At 37.7% G+C, this 22,220-nt stretch overlaps 1 protein-coding gene across 1 annotated transcript in view; it reads left to right on the top strand.

The window, feature by feature from the left end:
- Positions 1 to 5,880: 5,880 nt before the first annotated feature.
- tecpr2 (tectonin beta-propeller repeat containing 2) overlaps positions 5,881 to 22,220 on the top strand; it is a 38,112-nt gene continuing 21,772 nt past the window's right edge. The window contains 11 exon segments of the mRNA XM_046855381.1: positions 5,881 to 5,950; positions 7,182 to 7,422; positions 7,514 to 7,642; positions 8,670 to 8,801; positions 10,660 to 10,817; positions 13,771 to 14,077; positions 14,721 to 14,853; positions 15,204 to 15,617; positions 18,257 to 18,984; positions 20,082 to 20,265; positions 20,543 to 20,716. Coding sequence (XP_046711337.1) covers positions 5,946 to 5,950; positions 7,182 to 7,422; positions 7,514 to 7,642; positions 8,670 to 8,801; positions 10,660 to 10,817; positions 13,771 to 14,077; positions 14,721 to 14,853; positions 15,204 to 15,617; positions 18,257 to 18,984; positions 20,082 to 20,265; positions 20,543 to 20,716 — 2,605 coding nt within the window. The 5' untranslated portion in view covers positions 5,881 to 5,945.

The raw sequence follows: 22,220 nt of genomic DNA, 5'->3' as shown, positions 1-22,220 counted from the left end.
CCTATTTAATCAATTGTGCAATTTAATCAATTTAGTGTATCGCATTACATCTATTTTATTTTTATATATTTTATTTTATGAAATATTATATAATATTATTTTATATATTATTTAACCTAGTTGGCATTTTAATTAAAATTGTTTTTTTAAATGTGAATTGTTGTTCACAAATGTTATAATAATAATAATAATAATTAAAATAGTTATTAATAATTCATTTTATTTAAACCAACATATATTAATATCAATAATGATAATATTAATAATAATGATTTAAAAACTGAGGTACGTGTATGTATAGATAGATAGATGATTTCATTTACTTAACAAAAGGTGCAGTAGAAGCAGCAATTACACAAGACCTGTTTTTTTTTAGCATTTTAAAAGGATCTGCTTGCACTGACAATGTGTGTATGTAAAGCAAAAAAAGCTAATACTGAATTTACCACAACTAAAAAAAATATTTATGGTTGTCATTAGCATTAGCATATTTTTCAATTATATTTTTGTCAATTAAAACTTGATGATTTGATGATTTCATACTTTAAATAACTATAGATGTAAAGTCAGGACACTTTCTGAATGTTTATAAATGTTCCTACAACATAGTTATCTGTGGGAACTATTAACACTACACTACCCATAAACGTTTTCTGTCAACCTAATAGTGACATTGTGCTTATTAATGTCTGATATATGTTAACGCCTTATTTCCTGAATGATTTATTCTTATTTTTGTGAGCCTTTGCCAAATTGTTAACCTGTATATTGTGCAAGAAGAGCCCAGTGCTTCTCTTTGATCTGAGCTTGCAATTTTAATGCATGTTGTTTAATTAATGTGTAATTAATGTTCTTATTAAGCGTAAGCTCATCCTGTCTGTGATAATGCGAGGTTGTTCACTGTGCCTTCTGCCTCTTTGTTCATTTGTGTTATAACTAAATTATTAGGTATCGATAATTAATCACTAGGAACGTTTACACAATATGAAACCATTGTTTGATTTATTAGCACATGATTGGCCCAAAATTAACCTCTTAACAAATTATATTAACCTGCTGATCTTTTGAGCTACCAGTCCAGGCCTGCATGGTTGGGCAAGCAGGGACTGGGATTAGGAGTAATGTAATTGAGCAGTGGTAAGGAATTTTGCTGTGTGTGTGTGTGTGTGTGTGTGTGTGTGTGTGTGTGTGTGTGTGTGTGTGTGTGTTTGTGAGGTAGGAAGCACCAGTTATCTGTGGCACTGGGTTATTTATTTATTTTTTTCTAGCAAAAGCAGCTTATTTTTGCCATTGTGTTACAAGCATTAAACATGCTGAACATTTTTTGATTTTTGTGCAATAACTATATGACCAAGCATGATTGCAATACCTGGTAATTGAAAAACTCAAGTGAAGTTAAAGATTCATTTCAAAAGTACGTTTTTCTCTAGGGTTTATTTCCTGTCAAGGTTTTATAAAGTGTCTGTGTAGAATTTAAATATAATTTAGCTGAATTGAAAACCGTCTTTTTGGCTCATTACATTCTGTCTAAGTGATTAATATCCGATAACTGACAGCAGTGTCATTAATATCAGCGAATGACATCACCCTTGTTTTGCCAGGATCAATTTGTCTTGCTTTGTGTGTAATTGGTCTTTGTCAATAAAAAGCTAAATCAATTCATGTTAGCATGCATGGCCACTCTTCCCATGAAACCCTTTTTAATGTTATACTGCACTGTCACCTTCTCAACCTTAAATGTGTTTACAAATACTAAATAGCAAGTGGATTTCCAGACCACATGTTTCATCAGTCATTCAATGCTTTATGGTATTGTGTAGATTTGATTTATTTGATGATCACATGGCCACACTATTACAGAGATTAAATAGGTTTATAGTGATGATTATTTTTAGCACTTTGAGGTTGGGAAGCGGGTGAAGGTTGACATTAAATCTTATATTTGTTTTAGGAGTGTGCAGCCTGGTCCTAACAACCACCATTTTTTATTTTATAACTGACAGCAATGCCCCCACTGTCCATTCAATACTTTCTTGTTACTAATTTGTATCCCTCCCCCTTTTTTAAATGCACTTCATACAGGAAGGAAATTAATGAAGAATATAAAAACAGTATTACATGTTTGTACTTGCTGAATGTTTGATCCTGTTTGAATCAGTTCTAAAGTGGAAACAGGGAATTTTTCTGATTATAATGATAATTCTGTAAATCCTACACAGCATTCATACACTTAAGAAAGAGAATAAGAGTGAGAAGTGTATTCTCACTAACACAAATCTTAAGCAGTCATAAGGATAAACCTCGAAACATAATACCATCAACACCTAGTGGCAGACACATTAAAACCCTCAAATTCTTGGGGATGTTGTGACAGATAATCCTCTGTTGCATACTTTCAATCTCAGACATCATATTATCTTATATTCATTAAAATATTCATATTTGTTTAAACATATCTTGTTGTTTTTTAACTAATAATATTTATTATTATATGAAAAAAATTTGTTTTCTTCCAATCTATCTTATATAAATGTGTTTTATGTTTTATAATTGGAACACAAGATTATTAAATCTAAGTAATATTTCTGACAATGAAAATTTTATTTACCGTTCATGAGCACTGATTCACATTTAGGGGTTATTTAGCTGTGTATTTAGGAGTTTGGAACCTGGAAACCAGAAAACCCAGACGAAATCCAGGTAATTTATAATTTAATTGTGAAGATGGTGGCACTTATTTTGAATCCTGCACTATACACCAAGTATCACACTTTACTTGAACTGAGGATATATACTTCGTGGAGCACAAATTATGTAAATGCAACTTAAAAAAAAGGTTTTCATGCATATAGAATGTTTCAAATGCATTTTAGATTAGATTAGATTAGATTAGATTAGATTAGATTAGATTAGATTAGATTAGATTAGAATTAGAATTAGGTACAAAGCCAATGAAACAGTTATAGTGACAGAATACAACATTTGATGCAATGTTAATATGCATTGTATTTAATTTATACTTCAATTGTTAAATGCTCTTAGGATAGATAGATAGATAGATAGATAGATAGATAGATAGATAGATAGATAGATAGATAGATAGATAGATAGATAGATAGATAGACAGACAGACAGACAGACAGACAGACAGACAGACAGACAGACAGACAGATAGATAGATAGATAGATAGACGTTAATGAACAGTTGCAATTAGTGATTAGTCATTAGAAACAGTTGCAATTATATGTTATTATGAATATTAATTAGTGTCATTAGAAATGGTGATTAGGGATTATTAATTAGGAACAGCAGTGATGGGGTCAGTCATTTGGAAGATGGGTAATCAGGGATTAGTTAATATGCATCATGTTTATTAGGGATATAGGAATTGGTTGTGGGAAATATAGACGTGTGCTATATATATATATATATATATATATATATATATGAGCAACACGATTTCGTGTGATTTTACTGCCCCCTATTGTGCAAAAGATTGTATTATACAACCTGAGTATGTAAAGAAGGATGTATTATGTATGTTGTTAACCTGGTTGTACTTCTTACATAATTTTTTTTTTTTGGAAACGTGTCTAAACATTTATTAAATGTAAAGCTTAGAGGAGTTACATGTGTATGTTTGGAATGTGTATGTTCATGTATGAGGAGTATCTTCTTCTTTCGGCTTCTCCCATTAGAAGTCGCCACAGCGGATTATCCGTCTCCATACCCCTCTGTCCTCTACATCTGCCTCTTTCAAACCAACCACCTGCATATCTTCCCTTACCACATCCATAAACCCCCTTCTTGGTCTTCCTCTTTTCCTCTTTCCTATTGGCTCCATCCTCAGCATTCTCCTACCGATATAACCCATGTCTATCATGTCCACCCCCCTATTCTCACCACAAATCACAATATCATCCACAAAAATCATAGTCCATGGGGACTCCTGTCTGACCTCGTCCGTCAACCTGTCCATCACCACTGCAAATAGGAAAGGGCCCAGAGCTGATCCTTGATGCAGACCAACCTCCACCTTAAACCAGTCTGTCATTCATACTGCACACTTTACTGCTGTCACACTGTCCTCATACATGTCCTGCACCACCCTCACATACGTCTCTGACACACCTGACTTTCTTATACAATACCACAACTCCTCTCTCGGTTGTACGCTTTCTCTAAATCTACAAACAATGTATGAGGAGTATAAGTTTTTTGAAAACAGGGTATGCTTTATATTCTGCTTAAATAGTTGTAAAACCAGACTTGATTCTGAGCCGAGTGTGAAACGACATTATTTTGCACTCTAAGTAGTGCATCAATGGATGCAGTAAAAAACTATTTGTACATCAGCCATACCACCTCTAGGTTATGTATAACCTAGTTCCCTGAGGGAACGAGACGCTGCGTCTGAACATTTCAGGAACGCAACATATTAAGCCGAAACCTCAGCTTCTTCATGTGAGCGGGAACGATAAACCAATCATCGATATAATTAAGGACACGGATGCCCTGAAGTCTCAGGGGAGCCAGAGCCACATCGACACTTTGTGAAGGTGCGGGGTGACAGGGCAAGGCCAAATAGAAGAACCCGATATTGGAATGCTTTGACCCCAAAAGCAAAACTCAGGAACTTCCTGTGAGAAGGGAGGATGGGTATGTGTATGCATCCTTCAGATCTATTGTGACAAACCAATCCTCAGATCTGATCTGAAACACGACCTGCTTAAGGGTGAGCCCCCTGAACCGGAGCCTCATTAAAGAGCGGTTCAGCTGATGTAGATCTCGGATAGGTCTAACCCACTGTCCTTTTTGGGAACTATGAAGTACAGGCTGTGGAACCTGGACTCTTTGTCTGACGGAGGGACCACCTCCATGGCCTCCTTCTTCAGGAGAATATCTTCTTCTTGTTCCAGGACCAGAGCCTGCTTGCTTCTCACCAGAGTGAGAGAGAGCCTGTTGAACCGTAGCGTAGCCTCACTCTACAGTAGGCAGGACCCACAGGAACACATCTGGCAAGGCCCTCCAGGCTGCCAGGTTCTCCCTTAAGGGTATCAGTCTCTCAATGACTGACCTTCGGGGTGTGCAGAGCCGGGGCAGTGCCCAAATGCCGCTCTGGAAACGAGACCTCCTGGTCCACAATGATGCCGGGCGGAACAGAAGGAGGGAGCTCGGTGGAGCTGGCCCTGCCCTGAAGCACATTTCGTGGCAGGGTTAACAAACAAGGGTCCCTGAAGGGGCTGGGAGGAAACGGGCATCGAGAAAAGCGATGCTACATGCCCCCCCCGGTCATCCCTCCACAGGTCAGGTCAGGACCTTTTTGGTCACGACGCTCTGTCTTTGCACTTGGCCATACGGTGGGTCTCAGAAAACTGTCCACCCAAAGAATGCAAACACCCAGCGGCCTGACCTGCTGAAGGCGTAAGCCTTACCCACCAGTGCCGAGGTAGTGCACAGGGGCTTGGTGGGTAATGTCGGGGGTTTTAGGTGAAGATGCCACACCCGGTAAGGGATAGCGTGTTAGCGTCTCTTCAGCCCATGGCATGACAGAGAGAAGCACACAGCCGAAACGTGTGCTTGGTTTTCTTAAATGCCTTTTTTTTGACAAACAGACAAACATTAAATTCACACAGAGCGCTTCATGAACAAAACAGAAGCTGATGCAGTCTTCTCTCCAGGTGCACTTTATACTCCCTGGTTGTGACAGCCTGTCTGCACATTTTGACTGATTAGACTCATTACTCAGAGCATGGACAACGCAGTCACGTTCCCAAATCGTTCCGACGCATCTCGAATTCTGAAAGGGACCGATGTTGAGGCTCGGCTGTAACTCCTTGACGGTAGGTGGCGATCTTGTTTTAATTTGCCTTTATTGAGTGAGGCAGGATAGAAGAAGTCGTTTGGCAACATCAACAAGAGGAGACATGTCTGTGATTTGTTCATGCCGTATGTCAAAACATTGCTGGCAGACTGAGAATTTAACCCCGATATTATCTGTAAATGTGGCGTGATTGTATCTCGGGTCAGACTCAGTGTAAGTAGTGTGTGGTTAAGGACAGATGCGGTGTGTAAGCGGTGGGCACTGACAGGCTAGTTTACTGACTCCAGCGCACAAACGCAGTGCTGTGAAAACGTTTGGCATTTAATCCGATTTTATTTTCTGATGTAATGATCGTGTGGACAAGCACAATTCTTCTTTCAGTGTGGAGGCTTTAAAAGTGTAACCAGTGTGACATGCTAGATATTAGTGGAACTAAATGGCCAAGGGATTGCTGCTGAACATTTTTAGCTAACTGTGAACATGAAATGATCTGACAGGTGGGAAATGAGATCGCTGTAACCGTGTTTGAAGGTTATAAAGATAATGCATTATCACAAAGTCTCTAGATGAAATTATGGACTTGAATTGCTCATTTATTTAATCCTCATGACCTTTTTCCCCCCTATATCCGTTCCATGAAGAAGGAGATACATGGAATCTCATGGCATACATGGCCTTTCTGAAAGAGGAATAGACAGAAAGCAGCGAGAAGAAATGAGCTGTGGGGAATATAGACATGTGCTGAGCAGCTCTGATTCTGTGCATGGGCCTTACACACTAATTGTTAGGTGAACAAACCCAAAACTCATGAGTGAGAGAACCACACTGAGTGCAGGATGTTTGCTCACATCTGCTAATGGTTTGTTTGATTCACCAGTAGTGATTAAAGCTCTACTGAGTTGTATTGCATACGCCTCTGACTACAGTGTCGCAATACCAGTTTGTCAACAGTTGTGTGGAATGTTTTTTTTTGTAATGAATGTAATGTAATGCATTATGTTTTGCAGTAGTTTATTACTGAAGAGAAGTTTTACACACACCCCTATTTACTGTAAATCACTGAATATAAGGGTACAACAAACAATTCCATTGATTTCAGCAAAGCACATTCGAGCAAAGCACATAGGGACTGTTGTAGCAGCAGTGTGCAGAAAATTTGTAAGAGGATGTAAGAAGTAATAAGATGCACGATGCTATAGTCTGAGCTTAAATCAGCTGTACTCATTTCTTATTGTCATTTTTGGTGCTCTTCTATGTGGTTCCACAAAAGTGCAAGGAAAGCTTAAAGTAGAACATTTGTTACAAGATGTTACCTTACTTACAATAAAATGAATTGTCACTGTTGTCATTTTTCAGTATGCAGAAGGATCTAATAACCATGGCATCTCAACCACCCTGTCCGCCTCTGAGGGAATTCTGCCCTCTTTACTACCTGCTCAACTCCATCCCTGCAAAAGTTCAGAAAGGCTTCCGCTCCATCCTCGTCTATCTCACAGCTCTGGACAGTAACAGTGACTACATCGCGGTGGGCAGCAGCATCGGCATGCTCTACCTTTACTGCAGGAGAGTAAACCAGATGAATAAGTACAACTTGGAGGTACGACCATTCGCTTATTCACACATTCATGTGTTACTGCTTTGGTTTCATGTTTTGAGTAAGCTTGTTTCTGTGTGTCTGACTTGAACAGGGGAAACGTGAGGCGATTACAGTAGTGAAGCTGCTGAGCTGCTTTGATGACCTAGTGGCTGTCGGTACGGCTTCAGGCCGAGTTGCTCTCTTTCAGCTGGTTTCGCAGCTTCCAGGCAGAAATAAACAGGTATTCAGGGTCTGCTGGAACATTTTGTAATTACTGAGTAATTAATAAATTTTTAATAATGCTTATAGTTGTGGTAATTCAGTAATGTACATTACTCTAGTATATAGTATATAAATAAGACTAGTTTATCAGACTATCAATTCCAAACCAGACCAAGTTTGCTATATCGATCCACACTGTGTTGGTGTGATGAGGATAACTCTGCCAAGTGAAATATTTCCATCAACAGCATGTCCAGAAGTATTTTCTTCCTTTTGCACAATGGCAATTGGACAACACTAAATGTATTTTGTATTAAATAGAAAACTGAATACTTTATTTGTATACAAGTGCAAAAAAAGTCATGAAGCATCCGTGAAACAATTTCAGTCACCACTGCTAGAACAATTTTCTTATACCAGTCTCTTTTCTCGTATGTCTTGTTGTAAAGTTGTAAAACGCAAATAATAATGCAGCTTGTCATGTTTAGTTTAGGACTTGATCAGAAGCTTGTAAATTTAAATCCCAAATCTATTAAGGTGCCACTGCTGGGCCCTTGAAACAAGGCCCTTAACCCTGAACTGCTCAGTTCTATAAAAGTCACACTGAGTAAGTGCGTCTGCCAAATGCCGTGAAGGTAAATTATAAAACGCTGATACTGGAGACTCCTGAAAAATATTACATAAACGTCTACTCAAAGTCAAATTTGATCTGTTCATACCGAGCATCTTCAAATATTTTACAATTATTATTTTTTTCTTTTCCATTTACTCATGTATTTATTTATTTATTTATTTATTATTTTTAACTCCCTTAAATATAGCATTTATAGCTTATATGGCATTAAAGAATAAAACACCATACATTCACCTGTGTGAGTATTTAATATAAAAACGACAACATGAAAATCTGAGCATTAACATTAACCTGTCCTAATTCTGCTACAAATAAGAGCTCAACAATCAGTTTTCTGTTTTTATAATTATTGTTAGGTTTCATGAATTTAATGGTTATAGTGTGTAAATCTTTTTTTTTTTTTTTTTTGCAGTTGAGACGCTTTGACGTAGTCGGCCTACACAAGAGCACAGTGACGACGTTAGCATGGAGTGCTAATGGCATGAAACTCTTCTCTGGTGATGATAAAGGGAAAGTGGTTTATTCTGCTGTGGATCTGGACCAGGTGAGAATCTGTCATTTTCTGGAAAAAGCCCAGGATTTCTCATAGATAGTAATATTTTACAAATAAATTACTGCATATAAATCATATTAATTTGCGAATATGTTTAGCAGGATGCAGTGATTTACAGACTATAATGATTTTTGCCAAAATTTTGTTTAATCTTTCAGTATTGATTATCTGAATTACACCATTCAATTTTGCTTTGTATCATATTGATGTTTGCTCATCTATTTTGGCAACACCATCATGCACGAGTGTACGGGAAAGAATAGTATACCAAAAAGAAATCTTCCCACAAACATTCCTTCAGAATGGTTCAGAAACATTACTGATTGATCGTAATCACTTTAACAGGATACAACTGATCAAATGAAATAATAACAGCATTTTTTCTGTTCTAAACAATTCATTAGTGAAATGACATCATAAAGCAAATTTACATTTATAATCTGTCAGTGTTGGAGGAAGTACAAAAAGCATGTAGTTGAGTAAAAGATACAGTAAAATATTATTACATTAAAAGTAAAAGTGCTCTCTTTAACTTTCACTTGAGTAAAAGTACAAAAGTATTTGCCTTCAAATGTACTCAAGTATCCAAAGTACTATGATTTATTATGGCTATAATGTTCTTTTTATCATTTTTGTCACAAGACTCTTCCTCAATCTTCCTCAACTGAAAAGGCTTTTGTTACTCTCAGCACATCATTCATTAATATAATCATATGAATGAGTCAAACTGATTGATATCTTATAATTTATCATGAACCCAAAACTTTGATTTCAGGGTGTTGTTAGAGGCAGGGGTTTGTCTCATCATCGTCTGAATTGCACTGTAGTGTTTGTTTAAATGCACTGATGCTTGAGCGTCTTCCATGTAGGTCTAAAAGAACTCCTAGGCTTATTCAAGTAATTTAAATGCAAAAAAAGCATTAAGGCAAATTAATATGTTTCCCCCACGGACCATTATTACTGAGACACCACCTGCTTAACCACTGCTTAAAATGGACCGCACTGGGTCTCATTTAAACACATGGTACCCACAAAAGGGGGCTGGAAAGGTGTGTACCTATTATTATTATTATTATTATTATTATTATTATTATTATTATTATTAAAGTAATTTTAAGTTTATTTTTATATATTTATTTATGCTTCTTTTGTTATATATTTGCTTTTTGATGTAATATGCCAATTAAATGCACTAAATCGGTTTAGTTTTCACAGATATTCTTGTTTGTAATTTCAGCAATAAAATGTAATTTAAAAAAAAAAAAGGAAACAAATCACTTGTTCATTTTAAGAGACCCATCTTATTTTCTCTTGCATATTTAGTATTGCTCTCCAATTTAAAGTAAAGTACTTCTTATCTAATTACTCGCTTAATCAGTGGACTAATAGGTAGAATACTTGATTACTAAAATAATCGATAACAGCAGCCCTGTCCCATGTGTTGAAGACCATGTGGGCAAAAAAGAATCAACACAGAATTTTTATTGATCACTGAGGGTTATGACAACTGATCAGTTATGTGAATATTTACACAAGAAATTTAATGGAAATGGAAAAAGGAACAACAGTGGCATTGTCAGGTTTGTGATATTAGACTTGAGCACCCAACTTATCAAGTTCAGCATTTCTTTTGCCTTTTAAGTAGAAAGATAATATTACGGAATGTGATCATTAAAAGACTTCTCTCTGCTCCACTTAAACAATAACACTAATCTCATTCCCACTCTGTCATGATGAAAATTGTTAGCATTTTTATTTTTATACTGTTTGAATTTTTTGCTAACCAAAAGTATAATTTCTGACTGTAATGTCTACTTATTAATCCCTAACTGTAACGCATGTGTCCCAGGGTGTGTGCAACCCAGTGGTGCTGTTAGAAGAGCCGTCAGCTATAGTTCAGCTGGAATACAATCAGAAAGTGCTTCTTATTTCTACCTGTCAGCGCTCTCTCGTGTTTAACACCCAAGAACAATCTCTCCAGCAGCTGGGCACCAAACCCAGAAAAAGGTAAGACTAGCTAAGTCTACCATGCTTCTTCATGTAGATGTTATTGCATAGTAAGGGGCCAATGCTTTATAGCATTAAAGGAACGTTGCTGTTTTGAAAGTATTTCTTTCAAACATATTTGCTCAGAATGTATTTAAACTTCTGAGCTTTGTAACACTTTATTGCCTTATAATTACATTGCACACACAAACACATACACGCGTCATTTTAATCTATTTGATTTATAACCTAATATATATATGAAAATCTGAAGTGTTCTGAATAATTTTAACATTAGTTCAATGCACTAGCTGTACAGTGGGGGAAATAATGATTTGATCCCCTGCTCATTTTGTGAGTTTACCCCTGAACAGTCTAACATTATATTGGTAGGTTTATTTTAACAGAGAGAGAAAGAATATTAAATAAATACAGAAAAAGAAACATTAAAAAAATAAATGTGTATTTGATCAAGTGAAATAAGTATTTGATCCCGTACCAAATTAGCAAGAATTCTGACTCCCACAGACTTAAATGAGTCCTGTACCTTTAAGAAAGAACTCCTAATATCAACTCATGACGTGTATAAAAGACAACAGTCGCAGAATCAACCTCTTCCATTCAAACCTCCTCACAATCATGGGAAAGACCAAAGAGCAGTCAGCAGATGTCAGGGACAAGATTGAGACCTGCACAAGGCTGGAATGGGCGACAAGACCGTCAGATTGTTGTCATGGTTGTATGTTTTGGGTTATTGTCATGCTGAAAGACCCATCCACCACCCATCTTTAGTGTTCTGGCTGAAACCAGGAGGTTCTCATCCAAAATTCTACAGTGCATGGCCCTGTTCATGTGGTGAAGTTTTCCTGTACCCTTAGCAAAGAAACAGCCCCAAAGCAGAATGTTTCCTTCTCCATGTTTGACAGCGGGGATGGTGTTCTTGGGGTCATATTCAGCATTTCTCTGCCTCCAAGCACGGCGAGTCGAGTTGACGCCAAAGAGCTCAATTTTAGTCTCATCTGGCCACATCACATTCTCCCAAGCCTTCTCTAAATCATTCAGGTGTTCATCAGCAAACTTCAGACGGGCATGTTCATGTGAATTCTTCAGCAGAGGGTCCTCAGTGTGTTACCAATGGTTTTCTTGGTGACTGTGGTCCCAGCTTCCCTGAGATCATTAACAAGCTTCTCCTGTGTAATTCTGGACTGATCCCTCATCTTTCTCAGAATCATCTTTACCTCGTGAGCTGAGATTTTGCATGGCGCTCCAGAGCAAGGGCGACTGACGTCTTGTATTTCTTCCATTTTTAAATCATTTCTCATAAATGTCTCTTTCTCTGCAAGCTTCTTGCTGATGGTCTTGTAGCCCATTCTAGTCTTGTGCAGGTCTACATTCTGGTCCCTGACATCCTTTGACGACCCTTTGAACTTGCCAATGGTGGTGGAGAGGTCTGAATGGAAGAGGTTGATTCTGTGACGGTTGATTTTTATACACATAATGAGTTGATATTAGGAGTTCTTTCTTAAAGGTACAGGAGTAATTTGGGTGTGTGGTGGTTAGGATTCTTGCTGGTTGGTAGGGGATCAAATACTTATTTCACTCAATCAAATACAAATTATTTTATTTATAATATAGATTTCATTTAATTTTTTATGTTTTTTTCTCTCTGTTAAAATAAACTTACCATAACAATTCTAGACTGTTTATTTCTTGGTAAGGGGGTACGTTTACAAAATTAGCAGGGGATCAAATAATTATTTCCCCCACTGTATATGACCTTGTATACTCCACGGGAATGTAATAAGGCTTGTGAAGCCAAAGAAGAAAACTGATCATGTTGCTGCACTGCTCTTTAAATAACAATCCATAACATTGAAAATGAAATTCTGTTTACAACTCAGTCATGGGATTTAAATATTGTCTTAATCTCCAACCAGATCCCTGGCACTGTATTCCTCATGAATAAGTTTGAATGCAATGAGAACACATTTGCACTTTAGTGGATTGCGCTTAGTGGATTACACTTTAAATTATTTTTATGTCAACCACCACCATCAGCGTTTCTCACTATAGCAGCTTGTAACAAATAATGTGGTTGGTGTGTGTGTGTGTGTGTGTGTGTGTGTGTGTATAAATATATATATATATATATATATATATTTATATATATATATTTATATTTATATATATATATATATATATATATATATATATATATATATATATATATATATATATATATATATATATATATATATATATATATATATATATATACACACACACACAGTGGAACCCACTTATCTCGACCTCGGTTAACTCGACAACCCTATTAAGTCGACGTTGTTGAAGTAGAACCGCCAAGTTCTCGCTTTGTCTAAGCATTTTTTAACGGTTATGTTGACTTTTCACCGAACCCTAATATCTCGAGCACAAGGGGGAAAAATTTGCCATTTAACGTCAGTTATCTCGATCGGCACTGTGCAGCCGCAGAAGAACTTCATGACGTGGCGGAAAAATCAAGCCTACGGATGCTACAGGTGTTGTATTGTATACTGGTGAATCTCTGCTGTTAGTTAGTGCACATATGCCTTTTGTTGTTAAATGTTATCTCGATGCTTTTTGGCGACCCCCTAGGACATCGACATAACGGGTTCCACTGTGTATATATATATATATATATATATATATATATATATATATATATATATATATATATATATATAATACATACATACGTACTTCTTACTCACTGACTTCCATGGCGGTGATGCTGCAAGTGACACCAACACAATAAAGTATGTAATTATTACTTGAAATTTTAAATCTCTAATGACTGCTACTTTTGATATTATTAATATATAATCTGATTATAGATCTGATTATAATATAGAGCAATTTCTTTGGTCAAATTACTTAAATGGTTAGTGTTTATTTATTTTATTAAATAATTCCTAAATTTTTTCCCTCATAGCAATGGCAAGTTTGGTGCCTGTTTTCAACCTGCTCTGTGCAAGCAGAGTGATCTTCTGGTGTACGCGGCACGGCCGGGCCTTCGTCTCTGGAGAACAGATGTGCGTGGACGCGTACAAGAGACGCATGTACTCAAGCCGCTTTTCAACCAGGATGTGCCTCAGTTCGAGCTCTTCCCTCGCTCAAGCCCCACCAGCGCATTCCGGCCCACTGACAGGCAGCTTGGGCTCGTCACCTGCTTCCTCAAAGAGGGCTGGGTGCTCAGCTGGAACGAGTACAGCGTGTATATAGTGGACTGTACAAACCAGGTACGCTGTCTTTTGTAGTTCACAAAATTAAAGTAAACTTTTGCAATAGCATTTCATTCATGGCCCAAATGTTATAGTCCAGTCATGTAACAATTGTAGATGCTCATTGTCCAGCTCAAAAAGCAGATCACCTCAAATTCCAACATCAACCAACCTAGAGTGCACACATGATCTCACCCTAAACAAAGACTAGCTTTATTATTTGTAGTAACAAGTTAATTAATTATTGTTTTTATTCATTTATTAAAATTAATTAATAACAAATATTACCTGTGGTAACGATGCCAAGGAAAAACCTCCTAAGATGGTAGAAGTAATGTTGAAAAGAACCAGATCTAACACTCTTTTGTGTACAGCATTATACAAATTTTAGTTGTGTGCAATTGTAATTATTATTTTTTACATTTTTGGAATGTAACAAATGCACAAACCAATAAATCTCATCAAATGTTATTAAATGGCTACTATATAGTTTTTATAGAAAGCAAGTTAGTTAATCTTGTATTCATTTGTAAAAGACTTGCACTAGACTGTGTTTAAGAAGAAAAAAAGTTATGGCAATGTGGGTTTAATGTTGTTTGTGCAGAGAATATTAGATGTGTATGGGTTCTTAACTAGAAAGCATTTATTTGTTCACTTTAAGGTCATTGTTGGTGGAATGGAAAGCTGTGGAGACATAGTGTCTGTGTCTTGCACAGAAAATGAGATCTTCATTTTGAAAGGAGACAGAGACATTATGCGGATCTCCAACTGCCCAGAGGGATTGGTCTCCAATAGTAAGACTTTTTCCTTATGTTACTGTATATGATTAAATCCATTATTCAAATTCAGCAGAAAGGTGATTTCCCCATGGCAGACTGGAACATTTCATTTGTAGCTCATAGCAAGTCTAATCTGAAGAACTGTCAGGACTTTTCTATACAGTGATTCTATACTATATCTATGACAGATGTGGACAAAATTGTTGGTACCTTCCATTAAAGAAAGAAAAACCCACATAGGTCGCTAAAATAAAATAAAACTGACAAAAGTAATAATAAATAAAAATGCTATGAAAATGAATTAATGAAAACGTTTGTATTTTGTTGTATTTCATTCCGTTTTCTTTATTATTTTTTTTTTCTAGTGTCAGATCTGTCCTATCGCCTAACCTCCCCTCTCTCCACCCCGACCGTTTTGCTCCCTGCAAATGGAGCAGTGGAAACAGCTCAGCCGATCAGGACCGTAGCTATCATTGCAGAACCAGAAGATCAGCCCAAAGCAGAAGAGTCTGAGGAAGCACAGGAGGAGTGCAAAGAGGCACAGGAAGAATTCAGCCAGGCGATGGAAGCGCTAGAGGTGGCAGAGGAGGTCGAGGGCCAGAAAAAGGCATCAGCAGACACACAAAGCCGCAGTAGCTCCATCACTTCATGGGAGAGCACACAAGGAACTTCAGAGATGTCGTCCAGCCGCTACAGCACTATTACACAAGAGGACTTTCAGCAGGAGCTAGTTGTCAAACCTGTCAAATTGAAGAGGAAAGGCAAGAGGATAAGAAATGGTGAGTGCAGGCTGTGTCTTTATTAGTATTAGCATTCAGATCTGGAATGGAATGTAAAAAATGCGTGTGTGTGTGTGTGTGTGTGTGTGTGTGTGTGTGTGTGTGTGTGTGTGTGTGGTCAGGTGACTACAACATATTTAATAAAGCATAAGTGTCTTAATACTGGCGCATTGTAAAGAATCTGAGCAGTTGTTGCTTAGCTAACTAATGATTAATCACATGATTGCAAAGAGTTAACTCACGGGTACTTTTTAAGTGTTTAATACTCTAATCAACATGGCCATAGACAAATATGGATGCTTTATGCAATTGTATGTTTATTATTAGTGAAACCTTTACTCAACATAGAGCATGAAAACAAAATATAATTGTGAATGTTTTAATGTAATTATGGTGTTTTAAATTACACAAATTATCAGGACATCAGGGCTGCAACTAACTATTATTTTAATAATTGATTAATTGGACGATTGTTTTTTTTTTTAATTGGTTAATTAATCGGATTAAACAAAATAGGTTTTGCTTATTATAACTATATTAAACCCTAATTCAGAGTATAATTTAAAAGCTAGATACTGAAATTAAATATTTTTAATTTAGACATTTTACAGCTTAAAGTGGCTGCTTGTTGAGGAGGGCATGGGGAATTTCTCCTTAAATATCTTTAAAAAAAAAAAAAAGAAAAATAATAATACTAACAGCTTTTGAGTGCGCAAGGTGGAGCAATTTGTGTAAATCAACAGTTGTATTGTTTTTAATGATAATTGCAGATGGAAAGTTAACAACCATGCTTAAAACATCTATGTTATATATAATACAGCATTGTTTTTACAATAAAAAAAGTTACAAACAAAAAGTTTACACAGTAGCATTTAATTAAACTGTACCATTTTCACATGATGAGGATTATACAGTTTATGCTCACTGTGCTGATTTCACCTTCATCCGTGAATTGGGATGCAAACATTTTCCTGCTACTGGTTGACTCTGTACTCGCCGCCATTTTCGCAGGCGGCTGTGTTATCTTGCCTTCACGCTAAACCGTAACTTGGTTAGAGCGAAATGCTTGCTGCATTAATCTGGCGTTAATAAAAAAAAATGTGTGCTGTTAAAATTAATTTGCATTAACACATTATTAATGCCTTACTTTTGACAGCACACATATATTTTATATACAGTGGAACCCGGTTATGTTGATGTCCTAGGGGATCGCCAAAAAGCATCGAGGTAACCGATGATCGAGATAAACAAAAATCAAAATGGCGGCAATATATTAACGTGCTTGAAATTTCTTTATGTACATGATGTGCGTTAATAAATGAGAATGTGCATGCACGTGTTTTTGGAGGTTTTTTTACACAACAGCGTTGCTGCGATTTGTTTGATGAAGGCATGCTATAAAAATGTACATACGTTTGTTAACAACAAAAGGCATAAGTGCACCTACTAACAGCAGAGATTTACCAGTATACAATACAAACCACCGTCCATTCTCCATACAAACCTTTATTATATTCTCCAACATTATAAACACACAGATCGCTCAAAAAAAAAAAAAAAACAGCGGCTGCACAGTGCCGTCTCACATTTAGTCCACATGTGGAAAAAAGAAAAATAAACAGTAACTAAGTTTCTGAAAACTTATGACCATCAGGCTGAAGTAATCCGCACAAACACACAAAGCAAAGTGTCCGAAAAAATTTACGAGAGAGAGAGAGAGAGAGAGAGAGAGAGAGAGAGAGAGTTTGTGAATGGAAAAATATGGAAATTAAAAAATACCGCGACCGGTGGCACGGCGCGAAGCCGGAAAAAAACCCCGGAAGATCCAAAACCGAACCCGAAACCAAAACGAGGGACAGAAAAGTCTCAAACATGAACGTGAAGGGGCGTGGCAGGTGCTTTCGGCCGCTTTCTCTGAAGCTCCGGCTTCAACTCCTTACCGAGAGCCGTGCTCCTTACCGAGAGCCGTGCTCCTTACCGAGAGCCGTGCTCCTTACCCTGCTCGCGCCGGTAAGGAGCACGGCTCTCGGTAAGGAGCGACGCCGTAAGGAGTTGAAGGCGGAGTGCCGCGCCCCGCTCATCGCATAACATTTAACAAAAAAATGCATATGTGCACTTACTAACAGCAGAGATTCACCAGTATACAATACAAACACCTGTAGTATCTGTAAGGTTTGATTTTTCCGCCACTTTCGCGAGTTCTTCTGCGGCTGCACAGTGCCGATCGACATAACTGACGTTCAAATTTCTAATTTTTCCCCCCTTGTGCTCGAGATATCAGGGTTCCGCGACATAAAAAAGTCGACATAACCGATAAAAAATGCTTAGAAAAAGCGAGAATTTGGCGGTTCCACTTCAAAAACGTCGACTTAATAGGGTTGTCGAGTTAACCGAGGGCGAGATAACCGGGTTCCACTGTATTAGTTCTCAATCTCAGCAGGTTATTCACAGAGAAACAACTAAGTTTAAAGGTCGAATTACACCCAGTGTTTGCTCAAGTGTTAGAAATACAAAAATCTTGATTATGATTGAAATACAATTCAGTATGCAGCTCTACGAATGCAATATTGCCATTAGACAGGAAACACGTTCATAGTGTAGAGAAAGAATTGCTACTTCTAATTCATATGCTTTTACAGAGAGTGGGAACTGTGTGAACGAGCACAGCAGCTGGTCAGAGAGCATGTACAGTCAGGATGGCCTAAACAGTGATGGCCTCCCAACGCCTGCCAGCGAACCCCCTTCAGATCACACAAGCCTCATGTGCAGCAGCCTGGACCTTCAGAGCAACGACTCGCCAGAACACGAGGGCTCTGTTTATATAGAGTCACTCAACACTGAAACATTTTTAATGCAGAACATTTCAGATAAACCCCAGATTCAGGATCAGGAGAGCAGTGTGTCTTTTCTGACCAAAGAAGCTCAGCTCTCATGTCCCACATCCCTCTGTCTTCAAGACACAAACTGCCAGGTTTACAGTGATGCTGCCAAAACTGGAGAACGCAAGGAGCAAACAACAAGCACGCCAGATGTAGACATGCTGTTGGAGTGCACTTTCTCCTACATGCATGCAGCTAATGAGAAGCCAGACATGGAGGAGCCATGTGAAATCCATGATCCAGAGCTTCAGTCCAAAGATGATTCAGAAAGGACCTTTGATTCGGATTTACCATACTATTCCATCAGGCCACTTCCCTATTCGCCAGAGCCGGAGCCGGAGCTGTCACCCTCCAGTGACGAGGAGGACATATATGCACATGGAATACTGTCAAGTGCCAGTCAGGGGGATGGCCTCGGTAATGCCGGCCTGCAGGTATCTACACTGAATCAGACAGAGCAGGAAGATATGCGACACAAGACAGACCAGGTAAAGTGCACCCAAATCGCATGTGCAATAAAGAAATTCCACCCAATGATTATGATTCCACTGGTTTCTTAGAAAACCATGTCACAAACCATAGTCACAAACTTGAGATTAGCGTGAGCACTTGTGTAAAAATGTAAAAAATGTCAAATGTAACTTTAAATCTGTCATATCAAACTCAAATTATTAACTGTTCAATAACTGACACGAGGATCACGAGGCGTCCACATCAGCAGTGTTATTTTTTGGTGACTGGGCCGCCATGCCAGTATGGGGAACAGAAAGGATCAGGCAAATCAGTAGGGCAGAAGGAGTGAGGGCCTCTGAGGAAACGTTTAATAAGAGAGAGTGAGAGAGAGAGAGAGAGAGAGAGATATTGGGCAGGAGAGAATGAAAACTTAAGAGAATGTATGTACACTGCTAAGAGTGTAATCAGGACAAGAATTGCTGTGTTTGCATAACTATATAAAAGAGCCAAAAGGCTGGCAAGGATATAAAGTTGCCAGCCACTAAACCATCATTTTTTTAAATAAGGCACAGTTGTCAGAGAATCTCTGCCCTTTCATTTTCTCGAAAGAGTTTGGAGAAAAATTTGGCCAATACAGACAATTCAGCATATCACATGTAAAATAAGAAATGAAGCTCAATGCCTACAATGGGCATGTGAGCACCAGAACTGGAAATGGTGCAATAGAAGGGTGTTTGGTCTTCCCAACAGGATGTGCTAATGATATGTAATTTTTATCAGAAAGCTAACTGAGGAGTTTTACAGAGAGTGTGAATAGTATATGATCACGTTTATGTCATTATTTATTCTTTCTTTTTTTTTTATTTGGTCTTTACTATTGCACATTTTAGTATTATTGGGTTTTTTTTTGTTTTTTTTAGTTACAATAAACAATGCATAATCATAAATTATATCCATTTTAGTTCAGGTTGTAACATTTGCAATAGAAGATATACATCTGGTCATCGAGAGACATTTTGCGGTCTTTAAAGCGCTGTCGGTTGTTTCATGTGGTTTCATCGTGTTGTTTATGTTTCATTGAGTGATACAGCTGAGGTCTTCTTGATGTTCTTGTTCTGTGCTGTGGGTGCAGTTTGCCGAGAGCTGGATGGGTTACAGTGGGCCAGGCTGTGGCATCCTCGGCCTGGTAGTGACTGAGCGACATATCTGGTGCCTGGACTTTAAAGGAGTCCTGTACTGCAGCAGCCTCACCAACGGCAGCCTGAACTGGCAGAAATATGAAGAGAATGTCCAGCAGGTGGCATTGTCTCCTTCCGGTAAGTAGGGATTCTCAGCTTTTCCTTTATGGCAGGGCTTTTATGTTACAAATTGTGTAGTCTTTTGAAAGACTGGAGTTTAAATGAGCTGTATATGGGGCACCTAGACAACTTAAGTTTTATGAGTTTTTGGTACCTCAAATAATAAAATGTAATAAAAGAAACATAAATGTTTATTAGAAAACAGTGGTAAATCAGGAAATTGTGATTCCAGGAACTGTAAAACAAAACGTTAGTAGTAAAGGGTTATAAAGTAGAAATGTGTTTGTCCTCTTAGGCTCATTGCTGTGGAAGGTGGAACAGAAGTCTATGACAGCCTATGCCTGTGGTAAAGTGACAATCAAGGGGAAACGGCACTGGTACAAAGCCCTGGACGAGACTTCGTTTGTAGCATTGAGTGATGACACAGCCTGGATCATACGCACCAGCGGAGATCTTTATCTTCAGACAGGTGAGATGATGTGGATGTTGTGTTTCACTCAAATAGGGTCTCCTGAATTAAGGCATGTGTGTTTCATGCATTTGTGTAAATTTGTGCTAGTCATCCATGCTATCAGCTGTTTTTCTTGTATCAATATAATAAATATTTAGGCTGTAGTAAGTGATTTGTGCTGTCTTATTTTTTAATTTGAACCAAACTGAGAGATTTTCAACCATTTTTGCACCAGAATTATAACATGTACACACAGGTTGGTCACTTGTTTGAGTGGGTTCTATCTGGCCACAGCATAATGTAATTTGTATAGAATACAAACCATCCTAGCACAAAGACACATTGTAATCTTTAACTTGATATTAGAGGTTTTTATTTGGGACTGGGCTTCTTTTAGGTCTCTAAATGCAGTGTGAAGAGGTGGTTGTGAGGGGTGGGTGTGCTCTGAGCATATGGTCCCAGGTCAGAATTGAGATCTAAATAATGACCAATGAACAGCTATGAAAAGTTTACACGTTTTTTAAGAACTTTCATTATTATGTCCAGAAAAGTTTTACCTTAGCCTTATCAGACTAAAACGCATTTTGCCAAATAGTTTAGGTGGGCTTGGATGTTTTTCCATGAGAAATAGCTTCCATTCCACCACTTAACCCAGACAATGAGGTGAACAATGAGAGATTGTTGTCACATACAGGGAGTGTGTAGTATTTGCCAGATACGTCTGCATTTCCTTTAATGTTGTTGTAGATCTCTGCAAACTCCCTGATAAGTTTTATTCATGTCCTTATATCTATTTTTGAGGGACATCCTGTTCTTGGTAATGTCACTGTGATGGCCTTTTTCTCTACTATTTTTGACAATTCAATTCCTTTTGACAGTGAGATCCTGCACATGCCTGGTAAGCGGACATTAGTTTCAGCACACAGATGAAACCAAGAAAATATCAAGAAACTGTTACAGAAACAGCTGGTCTTTATTTGAGGGTAATAATGATTGATGACAGCTGGATGGTAATTACATTTGAACAAGAGTTCGATTTGATTGGTTCATTCAAAGTACAGTCACATGCCCCTTTATAAAAGGGTGTGTTTGCTCATGCAGCCACTTTGTAAGTTCTATGGGTTTTTTTTTTGGGGGCAGATAGAGAAAAAAAGATCATTTATATCTTGGCTTGGTCCTTTTTTCAAATTTGAATGGCCTGTCGCTTTAACACGGGTGTAGACTTTTCATTATCTGTGTGCACATCGGATGTATTGTGTTTAATTAGTTGACCATTAGATGGCGGTGTATGACTTCTTTTAACACAAAATCCACTGCACTGAAAATTCCTTTAAAGACTTTTTGTCCCTAAATGTAAACACTTTAGGCATTTGGATCTTTGTAATTAGAGAAGTCATGATCTGAAAGAAAGAAGAAAGTCTTAGTTTCAGAGTGCTTTACATGCTGCTGTGTAGTTGATCAGGATCAGTGTGAGTGTTGTGGCAGTGCTTTACATAACTCTGCAGTGTGTAATCAAGCACAG

Source organism: Silurus meridionalis, chromosome 8 (assembly GCF_014805685.1).
Source record: "Silurus meridionalis isolate SWU-2019-XX chromosome 8, ASM1480568v1, whole genome shotgun sequence".
NCBI lineage: Eukaryota > Metazoa > Chordata > Actinopteri > Siluriformes > Siluridae > Silurus > Silurus meridionalis.
Note: the sequence above shows the minus strand (reverse complement) of the source record. Positions and strands in the feature narration are given on the sequence as shown.